Source organism: Heterodontus francisci, chromosome 2 (assembly GCF_036365525.1).
Source record: "Heterodontus francisci isolate sHetFra1 chromosome 2, sHetFra1.hap1, whole genome shotgun sequence".
Taxonomy (NCBI): Eukaryota; Metazoa; Chordata; class Chondrichthyes; order Heterodontiformes; family Heterodontidae; genus Heterodontus; species Heterodontus francisci.
Window position 1 is genome coordinate 191,541,372 of NC_090372.1, and position 25,838 is coordinate 191,567,209.

Consider the following 25,838-nt stretch of genomic DNA (forward strand, 5'->3'; position numbering starts at 1 on the left):
AATTGAATGAACTATTTTTGTTGCAGGCAAGGATAAAAGCAAAGCCAATGGCTATCAACACTTTTCTACCAAAGAATGGTTACAGACCTCTTGATATGAACCTATACACTCAGCAGAGGTACACATCATTTTATGTGCCTCCAATATACAGTCCCCAACAGCAGTTTCCACTTTATAGCCTTCTTACTCCTCAATCTTGGTCTACAACTCATAGCTACCTGGATCCTACATTGGTGAGTTTGATGTACTTGAATTTTTCCGGACTATTGATTATTTCGTCATTTAAAGTTGATTGTTCATAGTATGCAAATTGTGAAATTACTGACTGTTGAGAATTTATTGTGTCTTTTTATTGGGCGACTTATTAAAAACTGAATACTCAGCAGGTTTGGCAGCATCTGTGGAGAGAGAAGCAGAGTTAATGTTTCAGTTCTGAAGGGTCACTGACCTGAAACGTTAAACCTGCTTCACTCTCCACAAATGCTGCCAGACCTGCTGAGTATTTCCAGCATTTCTTGTGTTTATTTTAGATTTTCAGCATCTGCAGTATTTTGCTTTTATTTTTGCTTTTGCAATAAAAACTGTAATGGAATCACTTCTTGCAAAATATGATCTCAAGCTTCTGCTTTTATAAACTTCTTTGTTCAATACTTATTATTGGAGAACATGAGAGAACCACTTCGACACATCTACCTTTTAAAATTCCCTTGGAAACATAGATATAGAAACAGGCGTAGGCCATTTGGCCCTTAGAGCCTGCTCCGCCATTCATTATGATCATCCAACTCAGTAACCTGTTGCCGCTTTTCCCCCCCACATCCTTTGATCTGTTTCACCCCAGGTGCTATATGTAACTCCTTCTTGAAAACATTCAATGTTTTGGCCTCAACTGCTTTCTGTGGTAGCGCATTCCACAGGCTCACCACTCTTTGGGTGAAGTAATTTCTCCTCATCTCAGTCCTGAACGGTTTACTCCGTATCCTTAGACTATGACCCCTGGTTCTGGACTCCCCCACCATCGGGAATATCCTTCCTGCATCTACCCTGTCAAGTCCTGTTTAAAATTTTATAGGTTTCTATGAGATCTCCCCTCACTCTTCTGAACTCCAACAAATATGATCCTAACCAACTCACTCTCTCCTCATACGTCAGTCCAGCCATCCCAGGAATCAGTCTGGTAAACCTTCGCTGCACTCCCTCTATAGCAAGAACATCCTTCCTCAGATAAGGAGGCCAAAACTGCGCACACTATTCCAGGTGTGGCCTCACCAAGGCCCTGTATCATTGCAGCAAGACATCCCTGCTCCTGTACTCGAATCCCCTCACTTCGAAGGCCAACATACCATTTGCCTTTTTTTTTTTAACCGCCTGTTGCACCTGCATGCTTACCTCCAGCGACTTGTGTACGAGAACACCCAGGTCTCATTGCGTATTCCCCTCTCTCAGTTCATAGCCGTTGAGATACTCTGCCTTCCTGTTTTTGCTACCAAAGTGGATAACCTCACATTTATCCACATTCTACTGCATCTGCCATGCATTTGCCCACTCACTCAACTGGTCCAAATCACTCTGAAGCCTCTCTGCATCCTCTTCACAACTCGCCCTCCCACCCAGTTTTGTGTCATCTGCAGATTTGGAGATATTACATTTAGTTCCCTCATCACAATATATATTAATGATTTAGAATAGCTGGGGTCCTAGCACCGATCCCTGCAGTACCCCACTAGTCACTGCCTGCCATTTGGAAAAAGACTCGTTTATTCCTACTCTTTGTTTCATGTCTGCCAACCAGTTTTCTATCCATTGCAATACACTACCCCCCAATCCCATGCGCTTTAATTTTACATGCTAATCTCTTATGGGGAACTTTCTGGAAAGCCTTCTGAAAGTCCAAATAAACCACATCCACTGGCTGTCCCTCATCAGCTCTACTAGTTACATCCTCGAAGAATTCTAGTAGATTTGTCGATCCATGCTGACTTGGTACGATTCTACCACTGTTCTCCAAGTGCTCTGCTATAAAATCTTTGATAATGGACTCTAGAATTTTCCCCACTACCGACGTCAGGCTGACTGGTCTATAATTCCCTGTTTTCTCTCTACCTCCCTTTTTAAATAGTGGAGTTACATTAGCTATCCTCCAATCTGTAGGAACTGTTCCAGAGTCTATAGAATCTTGGAAGATGACCACCAATGTGTCCACTATTTCTAGGGCCACTTCCTTAAGTACTCTGGGATGTAGATTATCAGGCCCTGGGGATTTATCGGCCTTCAATCCCATCAGTTTCCCCAAGGTAGAGCATCTGAATTTATGGTTTTAGTACAGAACTGATCAGTCACCCATAAAGGATGTTGTATTGCTTTTATGACTTGTTTATATTTTGCGAGAAAGTTGTTTCCTCCTTCGGTTTCACATTATGCCCTCTCATTCACAAGCTGAAGGGGCAGGCAGACAGCGTGCTTCCAGGTCTCTGCTAGTGCTGCTCTCTAAACAAAGATTTCTTTTAAATGTCTTCAGTGGTTTAACTCGCCCATTCTTTGCAGCAGTTCTTCACAACGCGCAGGTGGCCTCCATCCAAAAGTCTGGCGATTTCAGCTCTGAACCAGACACTGCCAAGTACATGGGATCCTGGGGGAGGAGCAGAAGCACATATTGAGTCTCCATTAGTCACCTGACTTGAGCTTGGGAACCCATTATGTAGGGAAGTGAATGAAACTTGCATCTCAGACACAAAATAGCAGTATATTGGTACAGAAATATATTGGTGTAAGCTCTGGATATTTTGTTTTTCTCAATTTACAGTGCACAATTTATCTTGACAGTCATGGCTAAAATTTTGTGCCAAAAATGAACTGGAGTGTAGGCTTGCTTAGTAACTAAAATCTCCTGAGCTGCTGCCAGCTTCAAATTCTTCCCTTTTGCATCTGGTGTGGAAGCATTGGGATTTGGTTTGGGAGTCAGGTATTTTTTTTAAAGCAATTTTTGGCCTGTTTCCTAATTACTACAATAACTGCACTTCAAGAACTTCATTGGCTGTAAAGTGCTTTGAGACGTCCAGTGGTCGTGAAAGGCACTATATAAATAAAAGTCCTTTTGACATTTGCTGTCTCAGTGGAAAAAGCCCTGGTTTCCAAATTACTTGTGGAACCATACATTGATACTAATGCTAACCAAGCTGCTTCTTGCATAGGAGATCTAAAATCAACTCCAAGTTGATATTTTTAAATCCTCATCCACTACAGGGACACCATTTTAGATCTCCTATGCAAGAAGCAACTCCAAGTTGATCTCACTTAATAATGAGGTAAATATATGCTTGGAATAGTCCACCTACAATTTTAATCTTCAGGACTGTTGAATGAGGGGCAGGTACTGACTGACTTTGCTGAGTTGTTTGACCACAGCTACAGAAGTTGGCAGATGTTAACTTTAACAACCACAGTTTTCCTTTGCACCCATATACATCAGTGTGACCAGTGGTATACTGCAGGGATCGGTGCTGGGACCCTTACTGTTTGTAGCGTACATTAATGATTTAGAAGTGAATATAGGAGTTAAGATCAGTAAGTTCGCCGATGACACGAAAATTAGTCGTGTTGTTAATAGTGAGGAGGAAAGCCTTGGATTACAGGACGATATAGTTGGGCTGGTAAGATGGGCGGAGCAGTGGCAAATGGAATTTAATCCTGAGAAGTGTGAGGTGATGCATTTTGGGAGGACTAACAAGGCAAGGGAATATACAATGGATGGTAGGACCCTAGGAAGTACCAAGGGTCAGAGGGACCTTGGTGTACTTGTCCATAAAACACTGAAGGCAGCAGCACAGGTAGATAAGGTGGGTAGGAAGGCATATGGGATACTTGCCTTTATTATCTGAGGCATAGAATATAAGATTAGGGAGGTTATGATGGAGCTGTATAAAATTCTGGTTAGGCCACAGCTGGAGTACTGTGTACAGTTCTGGTCACCACATTATAGGAAGGATGTGATTGCAGTGGAGAGGGTGCAGAGGAGATTCACCAGGTTGTTGCCTGGGCTGGAGCATTTCAGTTATGAAGAGAGACTGGATAGACTGGGGTTGTTTTCCTTGGAGCAGAGAAGGTTGAGGGGGGACATGATAGAGATTTACAAAATTGAGGGGCATTGATGGGATAGATAGGAAAAAACGTTTTCCCTTAGCGGAGGGATCAATGATCAGGGGGCATAGATTTAAAGTAAAGGACAGGAGGTTTAGAGGGGAGTTGAGGAAAAAATATTTCACCCACCGGGTGCTTGGAATCTGGAACACACTGCTTGAAGGGGTGGTAGAGGCAGGAACCCTCAACATTTAAGAAGTATTTAGATGAGCACTTGAAACGCCATAGCATACAAGGCTACGGGCCAAGTATGGGAAAATGGGATTCGATTGTATGGGTGCTTGATGGTCAGCGCAGGCGAGTTGGGCCGAAGGGTTTCTTTCTGTGCTGTATAACTATAACTCTATGTACATCATGCTGGGCATTGAAAATGGAGAAGTCCAGTCAGGCTGCACTAGTTTCAATTGTGTGGTTTGAAAGGAGACTTGATAGATGGCGCACTCATTTTTGTAAGAAACTTGGCTATGTTTCTTACCTATTGAGAACCTTATCTAGTTTTTGATATCCAAGTCCTAGTCAATGCATGACCACAGTTAATTGATTCACTAACAGAAATGTGGAAATTTTGACTTGTGTTGGCAGCTGTCGGGTTGCTAGATCTGAGCACAGATGAATACACTCTGATAAAGCAGAAAGTGTATTATTTTTTAACTTAAAGGTAGAATTGCAGCTGGTTTGCTCATAGACTAATATTGAAGACTAAGTCAAGATGGATGTTGCACTACTAATGAAAACTACTTCAGATAGCAATGTTGCAAGTTTGCTTGGATTATAAATTCAGCAGTTAAAGCTCATTTAAGCAATGTAACTCAATTTTCTTTGCGTAACTATTAGAGGCTGTTGGTTTAAATGATCAGCGAAATTTATAATTTTGTCTTTTACTTCCTAGTTATATCTTGGGAGACTTAACTTGCATAGCATGTATGATGCAGTTGTGCTTTGTTGTAGGGAGTGGGCTCTGAGTTATTCATCCTTTTTTTTTTTGTTTTGTATGTCAAGATGTTCTGTAGTCTCAAGAATAGCTATCTGGACTGAACTAGAAGTTCTCTCTAACGGTTTTTTCTGCAGTGTTGAAATTCTTCATTCTGAATTTTACTACTTGACTTCTCTGCATTCCCAGAATCTTTTTCCACTTTCTTGGCTCTGCATCAATGCAAATACTCGAGTTTCGGTGGCCACTAAGGGGGCAAGAGTTTGGTTACCACTCCATTTGTCATGGTGCAATCCAACGACTGAGTCACTATTGGCTCACTCAATAGGCATGGCAGATAAAATAGTGGCCTGCTATTAAATTCTTAGTGTTGATTGGAGGGTCCAGAGTTAGTTCAACCCATTTCTAGGATTTGTATATATTTGAAGGTGGACCTGTTTAAATCATTGCGGCATGGATGGTTTTTACTCCGACTTTATTTCACATATCACCTATTCTGGAGGAGGAATTCTGATCTTGAGGCTTGCAAACTTAATTGTCTTCTCATCTGCAGTTAATCTGAATGCAGTAACTTGCTTTTCCAAGAGACTTGCATCTCATTTTTAAGACTTGGATAATATCTCAATTTGTTTTTTGGATTGTGTTCTGTGAATGCTTTATCCTAATTTGGAATCTGGATTTATCCTAGTTTTTAATCTTTCCTACAGCATATATTGATTTGAGGGTTGGATACCAGAATATGTTGCTTTCTTAATTGGCCTATACCCATTGTATACACCTGTTTCCTCTACAACCTGACAATAACATCCATCTCATTTACATAGCTTTTCCAAATCTTTTTGAATGCCTCAAGTCAGGAATTCCTTTTATTGTTGGAGAAATTTTGTAGTAGTGTAAACAGTGCATGCTGAACACATTGCTGTGGGATACTACTAATTCCTGTCTCACCATAACTCTACATTTTAACCTTTTATTAAACGGGCAAAGTAACTTTGTAATTTATTAAATTGTTCTTTATCTTTTTAAAGCCTCATGCTCAAATCTTAATGAAAATCCAACTAAGTTCTGTTTGCTAGATTTCTCTGTCTACCAACATTTGCCCCATGATTTCAAAGCCGCATGAATTTGTCTTTACGGATTCTGTCTTTTAGATTAAGTTAGAAAGTGTCCCGTTGAAAACGCCACAGCATTTTCCTGTCTGTAAATTCATAATTTCTGCCTTTTTATTGAACTTCAAGAATGGAGTGTCTCGATGCTTTGTTAAAACAAAAGAAGTGTGTAATTTGTAATATATTCCTTCTGGACTTCACAAACCTAGAATAAACACTACACTGTAAATTTTTGATTTTCTACACTTGGGCTGTTACTTTTATGTATTGAGATATTTGCATATAGATTCAATTTTTTTTGTAGGTATCTCCATTCCCAAATGCTGGTTTCATAAATGGATTTACTGCAGCTCCAAACTTCAAATCTGCTGCTGCCCCATTGACCTCACTCAGACAATATAATCCTAGAAACAGGTAAGATCTCAGTCTATTTATAAAAAAAAAAGAGAATTTGGATGAGAAGTAGTTACAGCCTTCCTAGTGTCTGGAGAGAAATACTACAAGGAAACAGGCTGTTTCATAGAAATGAACAAAAAGGGAGGAAAATCCTGTTGCATTTGCATGCCTCTTTTATTACAAATATTGCTGCAGGCTTGAAGTATGTTTTCTACTTCCTCCTATAGGAGGGAAACATTCAGAGAAGGGCAACAACCTGGGCAAGAATGGCTTAAGATCAGTACAGTGATTATGCATTAATTTAGATATGTGCTGTTAAGAAATCTTTGCTTAAACCTCAGCAGCTTCACATTTGAGCTTGTTAGCAATACTTCTTTTGTGGTGTGATCAGAATTGAATACAATGCTCTAAGCGTGATGCAATCAGTGCATTGTGAAGCCTCACCAGATGGGTTTGCTGCTATTCTGACTATACATCTGAGCATTTTATTGACTTTTTAAACTTGCCACAATATCTAGGTTTTGAAAATAATTACACTATTAATCCTGGACACTCAACATCAATTCTAATTCAGTTCCACTCATTCTTAACTATAATGCAAGGTTTTCTGACCAGTGTTTCAAATTTCTGAAATATTAAATTCCGTTTTCCCAAATGATTAACCAGCATAAACCATTCTGCAAAACTTTCTAGATGTCATTTCTTCTGTTGGCCTATTTCTGCTGCTGTCCCCATTTGTGTTGCCAAAGTACCTGATATCCAAGTCATAAAAGTTAGATTTACATCTTTTTTCCTACACCTTCCCATGTTTTACCTTCTGAGTACTGTTTACTAAAGTCTTAACTTGCCATTCTGAATTAATGAAGCTTTTAGTGTAATTAGAACCTTTTGTGTGAAACTTTGTAAGAAAGATCTGATACTTTTGTGTGAGGTATGCAAGTCAAAACCATAGTGACCATTGTGTTTTCAATTCGGATATTCTGTAAAGTAACGGGTGTCTAAAATGATCAAACTCTGGCTATTTAATATGTGGGGCAAACTTCCCAAGTAGTTTTATTTTGCTGTTCAGTATTTGGGTCATATCTGGAGAACATACGAATACTGATGTGTATATAATACAGTTTTGGTGGTTGAAGACGTCACTGGTTCGGGGCAACTTGAAACAAATTACATCACAAACTGGAGGTTTGTGGTTTTAAGTTAATTTTGTCATGGTATATTACTAATATATAAGTGTAACATTCATTTGACTTGAGCAGTTGCATCATTGTTTTGACTTCAAAAATGGCAGAACTGCCTGTACAGGTAGAAAATATGACTGGAATACATGACGAGCCAAAACCTAATGTGCATTCGTTGCAGCATTAGTGAATATGACATAGAGTGCATTAGAGTAGTTGCAGGAGGATGAAGCATCCTTTTTGTCATTCATCCATAAACAGAAGAAATCCAGCAAAAGAAGCACTCTTGTCAAAAGATTTCAACAGTTCACTTGTTTCACATCTGAGCAATGCCTTTTTTCCTACAAGTAGTAATTAAGGTAAGACTTAATAACATTTGTCTTGCTTTTTTTCAGATCCAGCTCTGATTTCAGTGCATTTTTTAGTTTGGTGTAATGTGGTCGGATGCAAGTTGCACAAGGAATAAACTTTTGACAATTAAAAGACTGCTGTGATCAATAAGGTGGCATTGCATATAAGCTTTGAATATTCAGTGCCATAGAATTGTAGATTCATGATTTGTCCCTAGGATTCTTCTGAGTTTTTAGTTCCATTAAATAGTAGTAGTGGGAGGAAACCAGCTGCTTCTATATGGAGTTAATTGCCTACAGAACAAACATTAGCAAAATGCAGAAATGAGGGCGGTTAGTTGGGTGAAACATGGAAGAAATTTGTACTTTTGGGTGAAAGAAGTCTCTGCTCGAAGTATTTTGACTTTTCAATAAGTCAAACATTTGAACATATCCAGTACAATCTAGCAAATAGATCTTCTCTTTCCACGCCCCCCCCCCCCCCCCCCAATCACAAAACTCCTACAGGTGTGATGTATACTGTCTTGTAGCCTGTATGGCAGGATAGTCAGCTGTGGGGTACTGTAGTTGGAGGGGTCACTTGAGCAGGAACTGATTTTAGTCTGCAGATATATTTCTGGAAGGGTATAAGTGCATCTCCTTTGAGCATTTATTGCATGAACTGGAACTGAGCTACCTCAAGGAAGCAAGTTGGAATGATGGGCAGCCTTGCAACTCATAACCATCAGATCTGCAACTGGATGCGCCTGCCATTTGATTTACAGGGGTGCCCTGGAAGATTTTAAAATATTTTTAAAAACTATTTGCACCTTCATTGAGCATGCTAAGTCTGCAGAAGCTAGAAAAAAATTCAATCTGCTTGACCATATAATCTGTGTGGTCAAAAGGAAAGTTAATGCAATTTTGCACTATTTACAGGCACATACATGCACAGGAAGTCCCTGCGTAATTATGTATACTGATCTGAGAGAGAGCCAGACAGTGCCAAACTTCCTACTTAATCTTGTTTGGTTAGGCTGCTGCATTAAACGCTGTCCTTGTGCCAATAGCAGATGGTCCATTCCGATTTCCTGTATTTGACTGGCTGTTAGGCTGGATTATTCGTTGGGTGGATGTGGACATCGCTGGCCAAGGCAGCATTTATTGCCCATCCCTAATTGCCCTTGAGAAGGTGGTTGTGAGCTGCTGCCTTGAACCGCTGCGCTCCTTTGGGTGTAGGTACACCAACAGAGCTGTTAAGATTTTAACCCAGCGACAGTGAAGGAATGGTGATATAGTTCCAAGACCGGATGGTGTGTGCCTTGGAGGGGACTTGCAGGTGGTGGTGTATCCATGCATCATCTGCCCTTGTCCTACTAGGTGGTACAGGTTGCAGGTTTGGAAGGTGCTGTCAAAGGAGTCTTGGTGAGTTGCTGCAGTGCATCTTGTAGATGGTACACACTGCTGCCACTGTGTCGGTGGTGGAGGGAGTGAATGTTGAAGGTGGTGGATGGGGTGCCAGTCAAGCGAGCTGCTTTGTCCTGGATGCTGTCGAGCTTACTCAGTGACGTTGGAGCTGCACCCATCTAGGCAAGTGGTGAGTATTCCATCACAATCTTGACTTGTGCCTTGTAGTTGTTGGACAGGCATTGGGGAGTTACTCACTGTAGAATCTCAGCTTCTGACCTGCTCTTGTAGGTCCAGTTCAGTTCCTGGTCAGTGGTGACGCCCTGTATGTTAGTGGGGGATTCAGTGATGGTAATGCCATTGAGTGTCATGGGGAGATGGTTAGATTCTCTCTTGTTGGAGATGGTCATTGCCTGGCACTTGTATGGCGCAAATGTTACTTGCCACTTAGCAGCCCAAGCCTGGATATTGTCCAGGTCTTGCTCTGTATGTGCATGGGCTGCTTCAGTATCTGGGAAGTCGCGCATGGTGAACATCGTGCGATCATAAGTGGCCGTCCCCACTTCTGACCTTACGGAGGGAAGGCCATTGATGAAACAGCTGAAGATGGTTGAGCCTAGGACACTACCTTGAACTCCAGCAATGATGTCCTGGGACTGAGATAATTGACCTCCAACAACCAAAGCAGTTTTTCTTTGTACTAGGTATGATTCCAACCAGCAGGGAGTTTTCTCCCTGATTCCCATTGACTCCAGTTTTGCTAGGGTTCCTTAATGTCATACTCTATCAAATGCTGCCTTGGCGTCAAGGGGACTCTCACTCGCCTCACCTCTTGAGTTCAGCTCTTTTGTCCATGTTTGGGCTAAGGCTGTAATGAGGTCAGTTGTGTGGCCCTGGCGGAACCCAAACTGAGCGTCAGTGAGCAGGTATTGCTGAGCAAGTGCCACTTGATTGCACTGTTGACGACCCCGTCTGTCACTTTGATTTGGAGTAGACTGGTAGGGCGATTATTGGCAGGTTGGACTTGTCCTGCTTTTTGTGCACAGGACATACCTTGGCAATTTTCGACAGTGCTGGGTAGATGCCAGTGTTGTAGTTGTACTGGAACAGCTTGGCTAGGGGTGTGGCTAGTTCTGGAGCGCAAGTCTTCAGGACTATTGCTGGAATGTTGTAAGGGCCCACAGCCTTTGCAGTATCCAGTGCCTTTAGCCGTTTGTCATGTGGAGTGAATCTGATTGGTTGAAGACTGGCATCAGTGATGCTGGGGAACTCAGGAAGGGGCCGAGATGGCACTTCTGGCTGAAGGATGCAAATGCTTCAGCCTTTTCTTTTGCACTGTTGTGCTGGGCTCCCCCATCTTTAAGGATGGGGATGGTTGTGGAGCCTGCTCCTCCAGTTAGTTGTTTGATTGTCCACCACCATTCGCAATTGGATGTGGCAGGACTGCAGAGTTTAGATCTGATCCATTGGTTGTGGAATCGCTTAGCCCTGTCTATTGCATACTGCTTCTGCTGTTTGGCATGCAAGTAGTCCTGTGTTGTAGTTTCACCAGGCTGACTCATGACTTTTAGGTATCCCTGGTGCTGCTCCTGGCATGCCTTCCTGCACTCTTCATTGAACCATGGTTGGTCCCCAGCTTGATGGTAATAGTGGGGCATATGCCAGGCCAAGAGGTTACAGATTGTGGTTGAATACAATTTTGCTGCTGCTGATGGCCCACAGTCTCATGGATGCCCAGTTATGAGTTGCTACATCTGTTTGAAATATGTCCCATTTAGCACATTGGTAGTGCCACACAACACAGTGGGTACCCTCAGTGTGAAGGTGGGACTTTGTCTCCACAAGGACTGTACGGTGGTCACTCCTACCAATACTGTCATGGATAGATGCATCTGCAACAGGTAGATTGGTGAGGATGAGGTCAAATAGGCTTTTCCCTCTTGGTTACTTCACCATCTGCCACAGACCTAGTCTAGCAGCTATGTCCTTCAGGGCTACGTCAGTCGTGAGCCACTCCTGGTGATGGACATTGAAGTCCCTCACCCAGAGTACATTTTGTGCCTTTGCTACCCTCAGTGCTGCTTCCAGTTGGTGTTCAACATGGAGAAACGTAGAAAGCAGGAGTAGGCCATTCAGCCCTTCGCTATGATCATGCCATTCATTATGATCATGGCTGATCATCCAACTTGGTAACCTGTTCCTGCTTTCTTCCTGTATCCTTTGATTCCTTCAGCCCTAAGAACAAGATCTAACTCTTTCTTGAATATATCTAATAATTTGGCTTCAACTGCTTTCCGTGTTAGAGGATTCCACAGGTTCACCACTCTCTGGGTGAAGAAATTACTCCTCATCTCAATCCTAAATGGCTTACCCATTATCCTTAGATTGTGACCCCGGTCCTGGACTCCCCCGCCATCGGGACCATCCTTCCTGCATCTAGTCTGTCCAGTCCAGTTTAGTTTAGAGATACAGCACTGGAACAGGCCCTTTGGCCCACCGAGTCTGTGCCGACCATCAACCACCCATTTATACTAATCCTACACTAATTCCATATTCCTACCACATCCCCACCTGTCCTTATATTTCCCTACCACCTCCCTATACTAGGGACAATTTATAATGGCCAATTTACCTATCAGCCCGCAAGTCTTTGGCATGTGGGAGGAAACCGGAGCACCCGGAGGAAACCCACGCAGACACAGGGAGAACTTGCAAACTCCACACAGGCAGTACCCAAAATTGAACCCGGGCCGCTGGAGCTGTGAGGCTGCGGTGCTAACCACTGCGCCATTGTGCCGCCCTTGTTAGAATTTTGTAGGTTTCTATGAAATCCCCTCTCATTCTTCTAAACTCTAGCGAATACAAGCCTAATCGACCCAATCTCTCTCCATGTGTCAGTCCTGCCATTCCAGGAATCAGTCTGGTGAACCTTCGTTGCACTCCCTCCATAGTAAGAACATCCTTCCTCAGATAAGGAGACCAAAACTGCACACAATACTCCAGATGTTGTCTCACCAAGGCCTTGTATAATTGCAGCAAAACATCCCTGCTCCTGTACTCCAATCTTCTCGCTATGAAGACCAACATATCATTTGCCGCCTTAACTGCCTGCTGCACCTGCTTGCTTATTTTTTGCGATTGGTGCACAAGGACGCCCAGGTCTCGCTGCACCTCCACCTTTCCCAATCTATCACCGTTCAGATAATCTGCCTTTCTGTTTTTGCCACCAAAGTGGATAACTTCACATTTTTCCAAATTATACTGCATCTGCCATGTAGTTGCCTACTCACTTAACCTGTCCAAATCACACTGGAGTGCCTCTGCATCCTCCTTCAGCTTGCCACTCAGAAAAAGACCCGTTTATTCCTACCCTTTTTGTTTCCTGTCTGCCAACCAGTTCTCAATATCCATGTCAGTACCTTACCCCCAATCCCATGTACTTTAATTTTGCACACTAATCTCTTATGTGGGACCTTATCGAAAGCCTTCTGACTGTGCAAATACACCCCATCCACTGGTTCTCCCTTATCATATGAGTTACATCCTCAAAAAGTTCCAGTAGATTTGTCCAGCAGGATTTCCCTTTTGTAAATTCATGTTGACGTTGTCCAATCATGTCATTGTTTTCTAAGTGCTCTGCTATTACATCTTTTATAATGGATTCTAGCATTTTCCCCACTACTGACGTCAGGCTAACTGGTCTATAATTCCCTTTTTTCTCTCTGCCTCCTTTTTTAAATAGTGGAGTTAAATTAGCTACCTTCCAATCTGTTGGAACTGTTCCAGAGTCTATAGAAGTTTGAAAAATGACCAGCAATGCATCTACTGTTTCTCGGGCCACTTCCTTAAGTACTTTGGGATTTAGATTATCAGCCCCTGGGGATTTATCGGCCTTCAGTCCCATCAATTTCCCTAATACCATTTCCCTACTAATACTGATTTCATACAGTTCCTGCTTCTCATTAGACCCAGCATTTCTGGGAGGTAATTTGTGTCATCCTTTTGTGAAGACAGAACCAAAGTATGTATTTAATTGGTCTGCCACTTCTTTGTTTCCTGTTATAAATTTCCCCATTTCTGACTCTAAGGGACACATTTGTCTTCACTGATTCATCAGCCAAGAGGGGATGGTAGGTGGTAATACGCAGGAGGTTTCCTTGCTTTGACCTGATGCCATGAGATGTCATGGGGTCCAGAGTCAATGTTGAGGACTCCCAGGGCATTTCCCTCCCAACTGTATACCACTGTGCTGCCACCTCTGGTGGGTCTGTCCTACCCAGGGATGGTGTCTGGGATATTATCTGTAAGGTATGATTCCAAGAATATGGTTGTCAGGCGGTTGCTTGACTCTACTCTGGGACAGTTGTCCCAATTTTGGCACAAGTCCCCACGTGTTAGTCAGGAGGATGCTGCAGGGTCGACAGGGCTAGGTTTGAGTTGTCATTTCTGGTGCCGAGGTTGATGCCGGGTGGTCCATGCGGCTTCATTCCTCTCCATTGACTGCTGTACACAAACAGGCTGTTCGGCCCAGCTGCTCCACTTGAGCTGCCTCTTAGCCTTTGCTCATCCAAATCTAATTATTGTATCCCTTTAATTCCCATCTCCTTCATATGCTTGTGGAGCTTCCTCTTCAATCTATCTACAGTATTTGCTTCAACCACTCCATGGTAGAGTCCCACATTCTCACCACTCTTTGGGTAAAGAAGTTCTTTAATTCCCTATTAGATTTCTTGGTGATTATCTTGTATTGGTGGCTTCCAGTTATGCTCTTGCTCACAAAAGGAAGCATTCTCTCTATATCCACTCTATCAAAACCCTCTACACGTGGTTTTTTCCTTCCCGCACACCCCCCCCCCCACCCCCCAAAAAAACCCCAAAAGATGAGACCTGCCCTGTTACTCCTTTCCTGATGTGTATACCCACGCACTTCTGGTCTCTGTCTTGTCAATCATCTTTGCACCCTCTCTAGTACTTCCTATATCCTTTCTATAATGTGACCAGAATTGCATGCAATAAATGTTAGGGCGGCGCAGTGGTTAGCACCGCAGCGACCCGGGTTCAGTTCTGGGTACTGCCTGTGCGGAGTTTGCAAGTTCTCCCTGTGTCTGCGTGGGTTTCCGCTGGGTACTCCAGTTTCCTCCCACAGCCAAAGACTTGCAGGTTGATAGGTAAATTGGCCATTGTAAATTGCCCCTAGTGTAGGTAGGTGGTAGGAGAATGGTGGGGATGTGGTAGAGAATATGGGATTAATGTCGGATTAGTATAAATGGGTGGTTGTTGGTCGGCACAGACTCAGTGGGCCGAAGGGCCTGTTTCAGTGCTGTATCTCTAAATAAAATAAATAAATAACCAAGCTTCAATAACATTTAGCTTAACCTACTTTTCAATTTTATCCCTCCAGAAATAAAGCCTAGTGCTTGGTTCACTTTTTATTATTGCCTTGTTAACCTGTGGCGCAGCTTTGAGATTGGTCGAGTGGAACTCTGAGATCCCTTTGTTCCTCTACTCCATCTAGACTTGCATCTTCCAAGTAACGTGACCTCTTCCTACCAAAATGTCTGACCTCCCATTTAGCTCTGTTGAATTTCATTTGTCAATTATTTGCCCATTCTGAAAGTTTATTCATGTTCTCCTGTAATTTGTTGCAATCCTTCAACAATATTGAATATTCTCGCCCAAAATTTGGTATCTACAAATTTAGAAATTGTTTTTGATTTCAAAGGCCAAATCGTTAATGTAAATTGCGAACAGCAATGGTCCCAGCATTGATCTTTGTGGAACACCACTTCCTACCTTCTGCCACTCTGAATAACTATCCTTTGCTCCTACTCTCTGCTTTTCTCTCTTGAATTAGAATTAGAACATTACAGCGCAGTACAGGCCCTTCGGCCCTCGATGTTGCGCCGACCTGTGAAACCGTCTGACCTACACTATTCCATTTTCATCCATATGTCTATCCAATGACCACTTAAATGCCCTTAAAGTTGGCGAGTCTACTACTGTTGCAGGCAGGGCGTTCCACGCCCCTACTACTCTGAGTAAAGAAACTACTTCTGACATCTGTCCTATATCTATCACCCCTCAACTTAAAGCTATGTCCCCTCGTGTTTGCCATCACCATCCGAGGAAAAAGACTCTCACTATCCACCCTATCCAACCCTCTGATTATCTTATATGTCTCTATTAAGTCACCTCTCCTCCTCCTTCTCTCCAACGAAAACAACCTGAAGTCCCTCAGCCTTTCCTCGTAAGACCTTCCCTCCATACCAGGCAACATCCTAGTAAATCTCCTCTGCACCCTTTCCATAGCTTCCACATCCTTCCTATAATGCGGTGAGCAGAACTGCACGCAATACTCCAGGTGCGGTCTCAGCAGAGTTTTGTACAGCTGCAGCATGACCTCGTGGCTCCGAAACTTGATCCCCCTACTAATAAAAGCTAACACACCATATGCCTTCTTAACAGCCCTATTAACCTGGGTAGCAACTTTCAGGGATTTATGTACCTGGACACCAAGATCTCTCTGTTCATCTACACTACCAAGAATCTTCCCGTTAGCCCAGTACTCTGCATTCCTGTTACTCCTTCCAAAGTGAATCACCTCGCACTTTTCCGCATTAAATTCCATTTGCCATCTCTCAAACCAGCTCTGCAGCCTATCTATGTCCCTCTGTACCCTACAACATCCTTCGGCACTATCCACAACTCCACCGACCTTCGTGTCATCCGCAAATTTACTAACCCACCCTTCTACATCCTCTTCCAGGTCATTTATAAAAATGACAAACAGCAGTGGCCCCAAAACAGATCCTTGCGGTTCACCGCTAGTAACTAAACTCCAGGATGAACATTTGCCATCAACCGCCACCCTCTGTCTTCTTTCAGCTAGCCAATTTCTGATCCAAAGCTCTAAATCACCTTCAACCCCATACTTCCGTATTTTCTGCAATAGCCTACCATGGGGAACCTTATCAAACGCCTTACTGAAATCCATATACACCACATCCACGGCTTTACCCTCATCCACCTGTTTGGTCACCTTCTCGAAAAACTCAATAAGGTTTGTGAGGCACGACCTACCCGTCACAAAACCGTGCTGACTATCGCTAATGAACTTCATCTTTTCTAGATGATTATAAATCCTGCTGTCTCTTATAACCTTTTCCAACATTTTACCCACAACCGAAGTAAGGCTCACAGGTCTATAATTACCAGGGCTGTCTCTACTCCCCTTCTTGAACAAGGGGACAACATTTGCTATCCTCCAGTCTTCCGGCACTATTCCTGTCGACAATGACGACATAAAGATCAATGAAGCCAGCTAGCAATCCATTCTACCACTTGTCCAGTGACTCCAAATTCTCAGACTTTGTTCATTAGTCTGTAAAGGCCTTTTAAACCAGGTAAATGGCATCTTTTGCATTACCATTGTCTAATCTCTGTTACATACTCAAAAATTTCAATATGGTTGGTCAAGCAAGTTTCCCTTTTGAAATCCATGCTGACTATTCATTGTCTTTTGTTTCTAGATTTCTTTCCTTTAGTAGAATTCCATTATTTTCCACTGATATATTGAGCTGACAAAGGAAATCTGCAAGCTATGTACAAAGGGATCAAGAGAGTACTTGGCCCTGCCATCACCAAAGTTGCTCCCCTGACGTTGGCCGATGAAGTATTCACTGACCGAGTAAACACCTGTTTGGCTGGGCTGAACTCCTGTGAGCTATAATCCTGTGAGTCAGACATCTCCCCAGTCTGCACTTGGTTCTCTCCTCACAACTTCCTGTCATGGATGAGTTAGATGGAGAACCCTCATCACTGAAGCTCAAAGCCCATAGACTGCCTAACAAACGAAAGAGCACCTGGCAAAGATAGAATCCCAGATGAACTGCTCAAGTACGAAATGTTCCATCTAGCCACACCTTTTATGACTACTTTTTCTTCTGGAAAGTAGGCTCTGTTCTACAGGAGATGCATGACACTAGAATCGTGACTACAAAAACAAAGGCGACAGAGGAGACTGCCACAACTACAGGGGCATCTTGCTTCTTGGCGTCATGGGGAAGGCCGTTGCTAGGGTCATACTTAAAAGACTCCATTTATTTGCCGGTTGAGTGTACCCAGAAGCACAGTATGGTTTCAGTGCTGGCAGATCTACTGTGGCTATGATCATCTCCATGCGCCAGCTACAAGACAAGTGTTGGGAACAGAGTATGCCCCTATACCTTTGTAGATCTCTAAGGCATTCAACACAGTCAGCAGAGCAGGGCGCTACAGGATTTTGGGAAAAATTGGCTGTCCACCAAAGCTCCTCAGTCTCCTCTTCCACGACAGCATGCACTGCACTGTGCAGTTTGGCTCCTTTTACGCCAATGTGCTTTGTTAAATGACGGTCCCAAATCAAACCCCCTGCAGTCTGGTTGGCTAACTGAAATGTTAGGGAAATTAGACACCATACACTCCTATTTAAATGCAGAACAGCGAGGAGGCCTAACATGGCTGCTCACAGCATTTGAAGGGATCTGTAGAGACAGACCAGGGTGCACAACCCTAACCCTACTTGATGTGGATGTAGGAGAGACCCCTGCCATAAAACCAAATCCTTTTCACCTAGGTCTCAGGAAACTGATCCAAGTTTGCAGGAAATTCACTCTATGCTAGAGCACAAGCTGTGCCCAGTCAGAGCAGTTGGAGTTCCCCGGTTGTGCTGGAGCCCAAACCTGATGGCTCAACAAGGCTCTGCTTTGATTACAGAAAGAATGCCGTGACTGGAGCTGATTCCTACCCAATTCCCTGCCTGGAAGACTATAAATAGAGTAGGAAACACCATGTACATAACGAAAATAGACGTTAAAAGGGGACTGGCAGGTTCCCAAACCCATGCCACCCCGAGCTAAAGAGATCTTGGCTTTTATCACCCCTACAAGGCTTATTCCAGTGCTGGGTGATGTGCTTTGGATTAAGAAATGCCTGAGCCACCTTCCAAAGGCAGGTAGTGGCTGGCCTGCCCAACTATGTAATGTACCTGGATCATCTGTTGATGTACAGTGACACCTGGGGCAACCACCTAGAACAGTTAGAAGCCCTCTTCTGAAGGTAACAGTTGGCTGGCCTTGTGGTAAATCTTGCAAAGTGTGAGTTCGCTAAAGCTCAAGTAATGTACCCAAGGCATATTGAAAGTCAAGGGCGAGTGTTGCCCAGAGAAACAAAGGTACAGGCGCTGATAGATTTTTCATCCCTGCGACCAAACAGGAAAAAATGCCTATAGCTGCCCCACTGACAGACTTATCACAGAAAGAAGCAAAGGTAGTGTGGTCAGGGTGGTGCCAAACAGCTTTTGAGTTTAAAAGCCATCTTAACCAACAAACCAGTACTGCCAGCTCCAATTTTAACAAAGCATTGAAAGTGACAGTGGATGTTTGTGACCGAGGGGTAGTTGCTGTCCTGCTCCAAGATGATGAGTTAGGCATCGAGACACCAGTTGGGTACTTCTCCCAAAACAAAGGAGATACTCTACTGTGGAGAAGGAAGCCCTGGGACTGTTGCTGGCTGTCAGAAATTGAGGTGCATGTCCAAATGGATATGGAGACACCGTAGCTTATACCAACCACAATTCTTTGACCTTTTATACAGAAATTCAAAACCCATAATGCAGGGCTTTTTTTGTGGGAGTCTGCTTTTGCAACCATATCACTTTAAGATAATCCACATTGCAGGGAGAAACAATGTGATAGCTGATGCTTTATCTCTGGTTTAGCTTAGCATGAAACCATCCTGGATAAAAAAAAAAATTAAACCCGAGCATGGCTATGACAGTGTGGGAGCAGGCAAGAGGAGCCAAGTAGCCTACTGCTCCTAATTCGTGTGTTTTTTAAATTTGTGACCTCAATGAAATGTTCCTGTCAACTTTTCATTTTGTGTGGTGGGGAGGTGTTGCGCCAATGTGCTTTGTTGAATGATTTTCTTTAATCCACTGACTCGAGATCTGAATTTATATAGTTTTTTTAAAGGACATTTAAAGAAAAGTTGCAAGGATTACTTTGCTGGCAGCTTAAGGTGGCCACCTAATTTGCAACACTATCCTTCACTGCAGTGCTGTGAGGAGGGAGATGAAATGTCTGCTCATGACCCAGCAACAGCCAAGACCCAGGAGATTTAAAAGGAACTGCTTGTTTTTATTTTTAACGAGAGAAATACTGCTGCTATGCTTGAATGAATGACTGTCATGTGACAAGCCCCTCCCTATCTGTGGTTTTAAGCTTCCCTTTCTGCAGCAGAGGGAAGAAACAACTGGACTCTGACACGTGCAGACCTGAGTGGGGGTCTCCTCGTCCCTCACCCCCTCCTGCCCCTCGAAGCCAGCTGAATCACCTAACCCCACTGTATACCCCTTTTTTCTATGAATGCTAACTCAACCACTCTACCTTTCCCCACTCTAACCTAATTTGTGTGTGAGAAAGTTGGCACATTATTTTTATTCAGTTTATGTACAATAAAGATAACCTCTTTGTTAACTCAATAAAACCTTTCGGTGGTTCTTGTCATAGCAAGTAAGTAATCAAACACCTACTGAATTGGCCAATGCATCCACTTTAAGAATTAAACCTGTTGTGATCAAACAAGGAGTGGGAAAAGACGGAAGCCCTACGATCCTCCTCACTTAGGACAGTTTCAGAGTGAAGAATGGAGTATAACAGTGTTGTCGTAGCCCCCCACTCTGGCATCATCTTCATGCTCCTGACCTTCGCCCTCGCTGCGGATATTGAAGGAGTCTACTTGTGCACTACATCAGTTGGCAAGCTCTGCAATCTATCAAGGCTGAAAGCAAAGACAAAAACGCATCACATCCTGATCAGAGAATTTCTCCTACGCTGATGCTGTGCTAGTCACTTTTACAGAAACTCAGCTACAAAAACTCATGGACTATCTCTCCCATGCCTGTAACTAGTTCTCTTTGAGTGTCTAGAAATCTGTCATGGGACAAGGTGTGCATCTCTGCCCCTGATATCACTAAATAAAATTCTGCTACCTTGGGTTCACAATGCCAGACAATCCATCTCTTGATGTAGAGCTCAATACACACATAGGGAAAGCACCTACCACCTTTGGCCCACTTGCGAAACGCACGTGGTGATGAGCTGACTCAAGACAAAGCTGACGACTTACAAGGCCTGTGTTCTTAGCTTGCTGTATAGCTGTGAAACATGAGTGACTTACAACTGCCAGGAAAAGAAGCTCAATAATTTCCATCTTTGCTGTTTGCGCACATTATGGATATATCCTTGCAGGACAAAATCACAAATGTGGCAGTCCTCAAAGTTAGAGCTCCCCAGCGTTTTGACACTAATCAAACAGGCGGCTTCGGTGGATTGGACATGTCTGCAGGAAAGAAGACGGTAGCGTACCCAAGGACCGACTGTATGGTGAGATAGCTGGGGCCAGGCAACCAGTAGGGTGCCCAAAGCTCCACTTTAAGGATGCTTGTAAGTGTGACATGGAGGCCCTAAACATTGACTATTGCACCTGGGAGTCACGAGGTGGCAAAAGAGAGAAATGGCAACACATCCTGGAGATTGGTTTGCGCTACCACAATGACCAGTGGCTACAGCAGCTTGGCAACAGTTGCCAACACCAAAAGTAACAGCTTGTAGCGTCGCATGCAGCACTTGTGGCAGAACATGCCTATCAAGGATTGTCCTTCACAGCCATCAGCGAAGGTGCACTGAGCACGCTCCACCTCAATGGATTGTTTGTGTGTCCATCCTTCATAGATGGAAGGATGCCAACCAACATCCGTCTTTATTAAATGCCATCTGTCTTTCTTTAATAGTCCTCTTCCGGTCGCAGTCTTTTTTCAATGTTCTAGTAAAGTATTTTCCTATTTTGTTTTATGTTCAGTATCTAGTACACCTCTAAAGGGAAGTGTTTTCTAAACTTGTATCTCTGCAGAAAAGGGGTCAAATTGCTGGGCAATTAAGCAGCTTTGCTGGAGTACTGTATATCAATCTTCTGAACTGATTGTGTAATCTCATGGATGCTTAATTGAGATGTATTGGGGGTGGTTTGACTCTTCTAGAAAACGATTGTCTAATCCTGATGCCAGCGATAATTCATGCAAAAGAGTTGCACATTGATTAGTCTTGGAACTCTGACCAGAAGTTATGTTGGAGGATGTGTAGCTGCAGCGTGTTTCATACTCTGACATGGAGTTCTCTGTAGCAAATCTTGGCCCTCCAATGGTGCACTACCTGTCAGTCATGCTTTGTAGTAGTTTCAATAAATTTTGGCAGCAAAATACTGCACCCTTTGGATTTCTATTTAAATGACACATTTTTAAGCCTTACTACTGCTGTCTTTTATCCTAATCTGCTGTATTAAAATGATTCGGTCTTCCTTGAGATCAGCATGATTAATTTGCATTTCTGATAGGAACCACAGCAAATCTCATCTACGTCCTACGTTGCCGAACACTGATCGTGGACCAGGACTTTTAGAGAGCCCAACTATATTTAATTTTTCTACGGATCGTCTGTTGAATGGTGTGCGAAGTCCTCAGATGCGACTGGCTGGACCCAACAGGACAAGGATCCATAGCAATGCAGGCTATAATAAGAGAGATTTCGCGATTGGAAGGTCAGAGCAAATCAGTGCTGATTCTTCACCCAGCATGGGCCGAGGAAGGTGAGTCTGAATAACTGAACTAGGGAAGTAATAGCAAGAATCTGCTCGCTTCACCTTTTTAGATGTGATCCGTTTTCAGTCAGACCTCTTACAAAAGATATTTAGCTAAATAAGATGCAATTATTGCTAAACAAGGAAATCTAAATTTCCTGCAGGTCAGCCTGTATTGCTATTTTGTCTTGATTTTGTTTTTTCATTCTAGTTGTCTCCTTCCCACTCCCCCAGCCATCTGCATTACCTTGGCTGCTAGTTTTTGTCTCATTTCATGATTGGGCTCCATGCACATTATAATCTAAAATCATCCATATAAAATAAATAGAAATAGGTTTGAGTGGCCTCCAAACAGTCCGGGAGAGATAGAGGAGCAGATATGTAGGCAAATCTCAAAGGTGTAAAAATAATAGGGTAATAAATACTAGGGAATTTCAAATTCCCCAATATTAACTGGGATAGTCTTAGTTCAAAAGGCTTAAAGGGGGCAGAATTCTAAAAGTGCATCCAGGAGAGCTTTTTGAGCTGGCACCTAGAAAGTCCTACAAGAGAAGGGGTGGTACTGGACCTAATCTTCGGGAATGAAACCGGACAAGTGGTAGAAGTATCAGTGGGGGAGCATTTTGGGGATAGCACAAGCTTCTATAACTATATAAAAGGGAAGAGAGTAGCTAAAATGAATTTTGGACCCTTGGAGGATGTGACTGGCGAGTTAATAGTGGGGAACACAGAAATGGCGGAGACAATAAATCAGTATTTTGCCTCCGTTTTCACGGTGGAGGATGCTAGTACCACATCAATAGTAGCAGGTAATAAAGAAAAGGAGGAACTTGGATCAATCATCATTACTAGGGAAAAAGTTTTGAGCAAGCTACTGGAATTGAAGGCAGACAAGTCCCCAGAGCCTGATGGCCTACATCCTAGTGTCTTAAAGGAAGTGGCAGTGGAGATAGTGGATCCATTGTTTATAATATTCCAAGGTTCCAGTGGATTGGAAAAATGCTAATATAATGCCCTTATTCAAAAAGGGAGGGAGGCAGAGAGTCGAACATCTGTCGTTGGGATATTGTTAGAATCCATTATTAAGGAAGTAATACATTTGGAAAGTCAAAACGCAATCAATTAGAGTCAGCATGGTTTTATGAAGGGTAAATCATGTTTGACTAATTTGCTAGAGTTCTTTGAAGATGTAACAAGTGGATAATGGGGATCCTGTGGATGTAGTATGTCTGGACTTCCAGAAGGCATTTGATAAGGTGAATCACAAAAGGTTAATACACAAGGTAAGATCACATGGGGTTAGGGGAAATTTATTAGCTTGGATAGAGGATTGTCTAACCAACAGGAAAGAGTCTGGATAAATGGGTCCTTTTCTGGTTGGCAAGATGTAACTTGTGGGGTGCCACAGGGTTTGGCCCTCGGGGCCCCAACTATTTACAATCTACATTAATGACTTGGATGCAGGGATAGAATGTACTATAGCCAAATTTGCAGATGACACTTTAATAGGTGGGATAGTAAGTTGCAATAAAGAAATAAGAAATTTACAAATGGATATGGATAGGTTAGGTGAATGGGCCAAAATTTGGGAGATGGAGTTTAACGTGGATAAGTGTGAGGTTATCCATTTTGGTCTGAAGGATAGAAAGGCAAATTATCTAAATGGAGAGAAACCTCAGTGCTTTGGTGCAGAGGGATCTGGGTGTCCTTGTGCATGAATTGCAGAAAACTAGTATGCAGGTGCAGCAGGTAATAGGGAAGGTAAATGGAATTTTGGCATTTATTGCTAAAGGAATAGAGTATAAAAGTAGGGAAGTGTTGCTGCAACTGTACAAGGCATTAGTGAGACCGAACCTGGAGTATTACGTACAGTTTTGGTTCCCTTACTTGAGGAGGGATGTAGTTGCATTGGAGGCAACTTCGAGGAGGTTCACTAGATTGATTCCAGAGATGAGGGGTTTGTCGTATGAAGAATGAATGAACAGTTTAGGCCTTTACTCTCTAGGGTTTAGAAGAATGAGAGGAGATCTAATTGAGGTATATAAGATGATTAAGGGGATTGACAAAGTAGATGTAGAGAGGATGTTTCCTCTTGGGCAATCTAGGTCATAGTTTTAGGATAAGGGGTAGCAGATTTAAAACCGATGAGAAATTACTTCTCTCAAAGGGTCGTGAGTCTATGGAATTCAGTACCCCAAAGTGTGATGGATGCTGGGACATTGAGTAAATTTGAGGAGATAGATTTTTAATTCGTAAAGGGTTGAAGGATTATGGAGAACGGGCAGGAAAGTGAAGCTGAGGCCGAGATGAGATCAGCCATGATCATATTGAATGGCGGAGCAGGCTCGGAAGGGCTGAATTGCTTTCTCCTGCTCCTAGTTCTTATGTTATTATAACTCGTTAAGATTTAAGATAGTTCTGGAAAAGGACAGAGATGGACCAGAAATAAAAGTACTGAATTGAGGGAAGGCCGATTTCAATATGATAAAACAGGATCTGGCCAAAGTGGACTGGGAGCAGCTACTTGTAGGAAAGTCTACATAAGACCAATGGGAGTCAAACGAAAAACAATTGGTGAGAGTTCAGGGCCAACATGTTCCTGTTAAGGTGAAGGGTAGGAGCAACAAGTCCAGGGAACCCTGGATGTCAAGGGATATAGAGGATTGGATAAAGGAAAAAAAAGCTTCTGGCAGATTCAGAGTGCTGAAAACCGAGGCCCTAGAGAAGTATAGAAAGTGTACTTCTGGAAAAAAAAGTAATTAGGAGAGCGAGGAGAGGGTATGAAAAAACTGGCAAGATAAAGGAAAATCCCAAGGTGGTTTATAAGTATATTAAGGGCAAGAGGATAACCAGGGAAAGAGTAGGGCCCATTGAGGACCAAAGTGGCAATTTGTATGGAGCCGGAGGACATAGGTGAGGCTTTAAATGATTACTTTTCATCTGTGTTCACTATGGAGAAGGATGATGTAGGTGTAGAGATCAGGGAGGGGGATTGTGATCTACTTGAACAAATTAGCATTGAAAGGGAGGAGCTATTAGCAGTTTTAGCGGGAATAAAAGCAGATAAATTCCCATGCCCAGATGAGACTTATCCCAGGGTGCTATGTGAGGCAAGGGAGGAGATTGCAGGGGCTTGACACAAACTTTTAAATCCTCTCTGGCCACAGCAGAGGTGCTAGAGCACTAGAGGACAGCAAATGTGGTACCATTATTCACAAAGGGTAGAAGGGATAAACAAGGTAATTACGGGCCAGTGAGTCTAACATCAGTGGTAGAGAAACTATTGGGAAAAAAATTCTGAGGGCCAGGATTAATCTCCACTTGGTGAGGCAGGGATTAATCAGGGATAGTCAGCATGGCGTTATCAAGGGGAGATCATATCTAACAAATTTGATTGAATTTTTCCAGGAGGTGACTAGATGCGTAGATGAGGGTAAAGCAGTTGACGTAGTCTCCATGGACTTCAGTCAGTCTTTTGATAAGGTCCCGCATGGGAGATTGGTCAGGAAGGTATGAGCCCATGGGATCCAGGGCAATTTGGCAAATTGGATCCCAAATTGGCTTAGTGGCAGAAGGCAGAGGGTGTTGTTCGAAGGCTGTTTTTGCGATTGGAAGCCTGTGACCAGTGGTGTACTGCAGGGATCGGTGCTGGGACCCTTGCTGTTTGTAGTGTACA

General features: G+C 43.1%; 1 protein-coding gene across 1 annotated transcript in view; it reads left to right on the plus strand.

Annotated features, from left to right (window-relative positions):
* Window positions 1–25,838, plus strand: part of larp4b (La ribonucleoprotein 4B) — a 144,021-nt gene that overhangs the window by 72,414 nt on the left and 45,769 nt on the right. Inside the window, exons 10-12 of the mRNA XM_068014971.1 lie at window positions 27–233; window positions 6,482–6,591; window positions 21,920–22,171. Of these exons, the coding sequence (XP_067871072.1) occupies window positions 27–233; window positions 6,482–6,591; window positions 21,920–22,171 (569 nt within the window). The remainder of the gene's footprint in view (window positions 1–26; window positions 234–6,481; window positions 6,592–21,919; window positions 22,172–25,838) is intronic.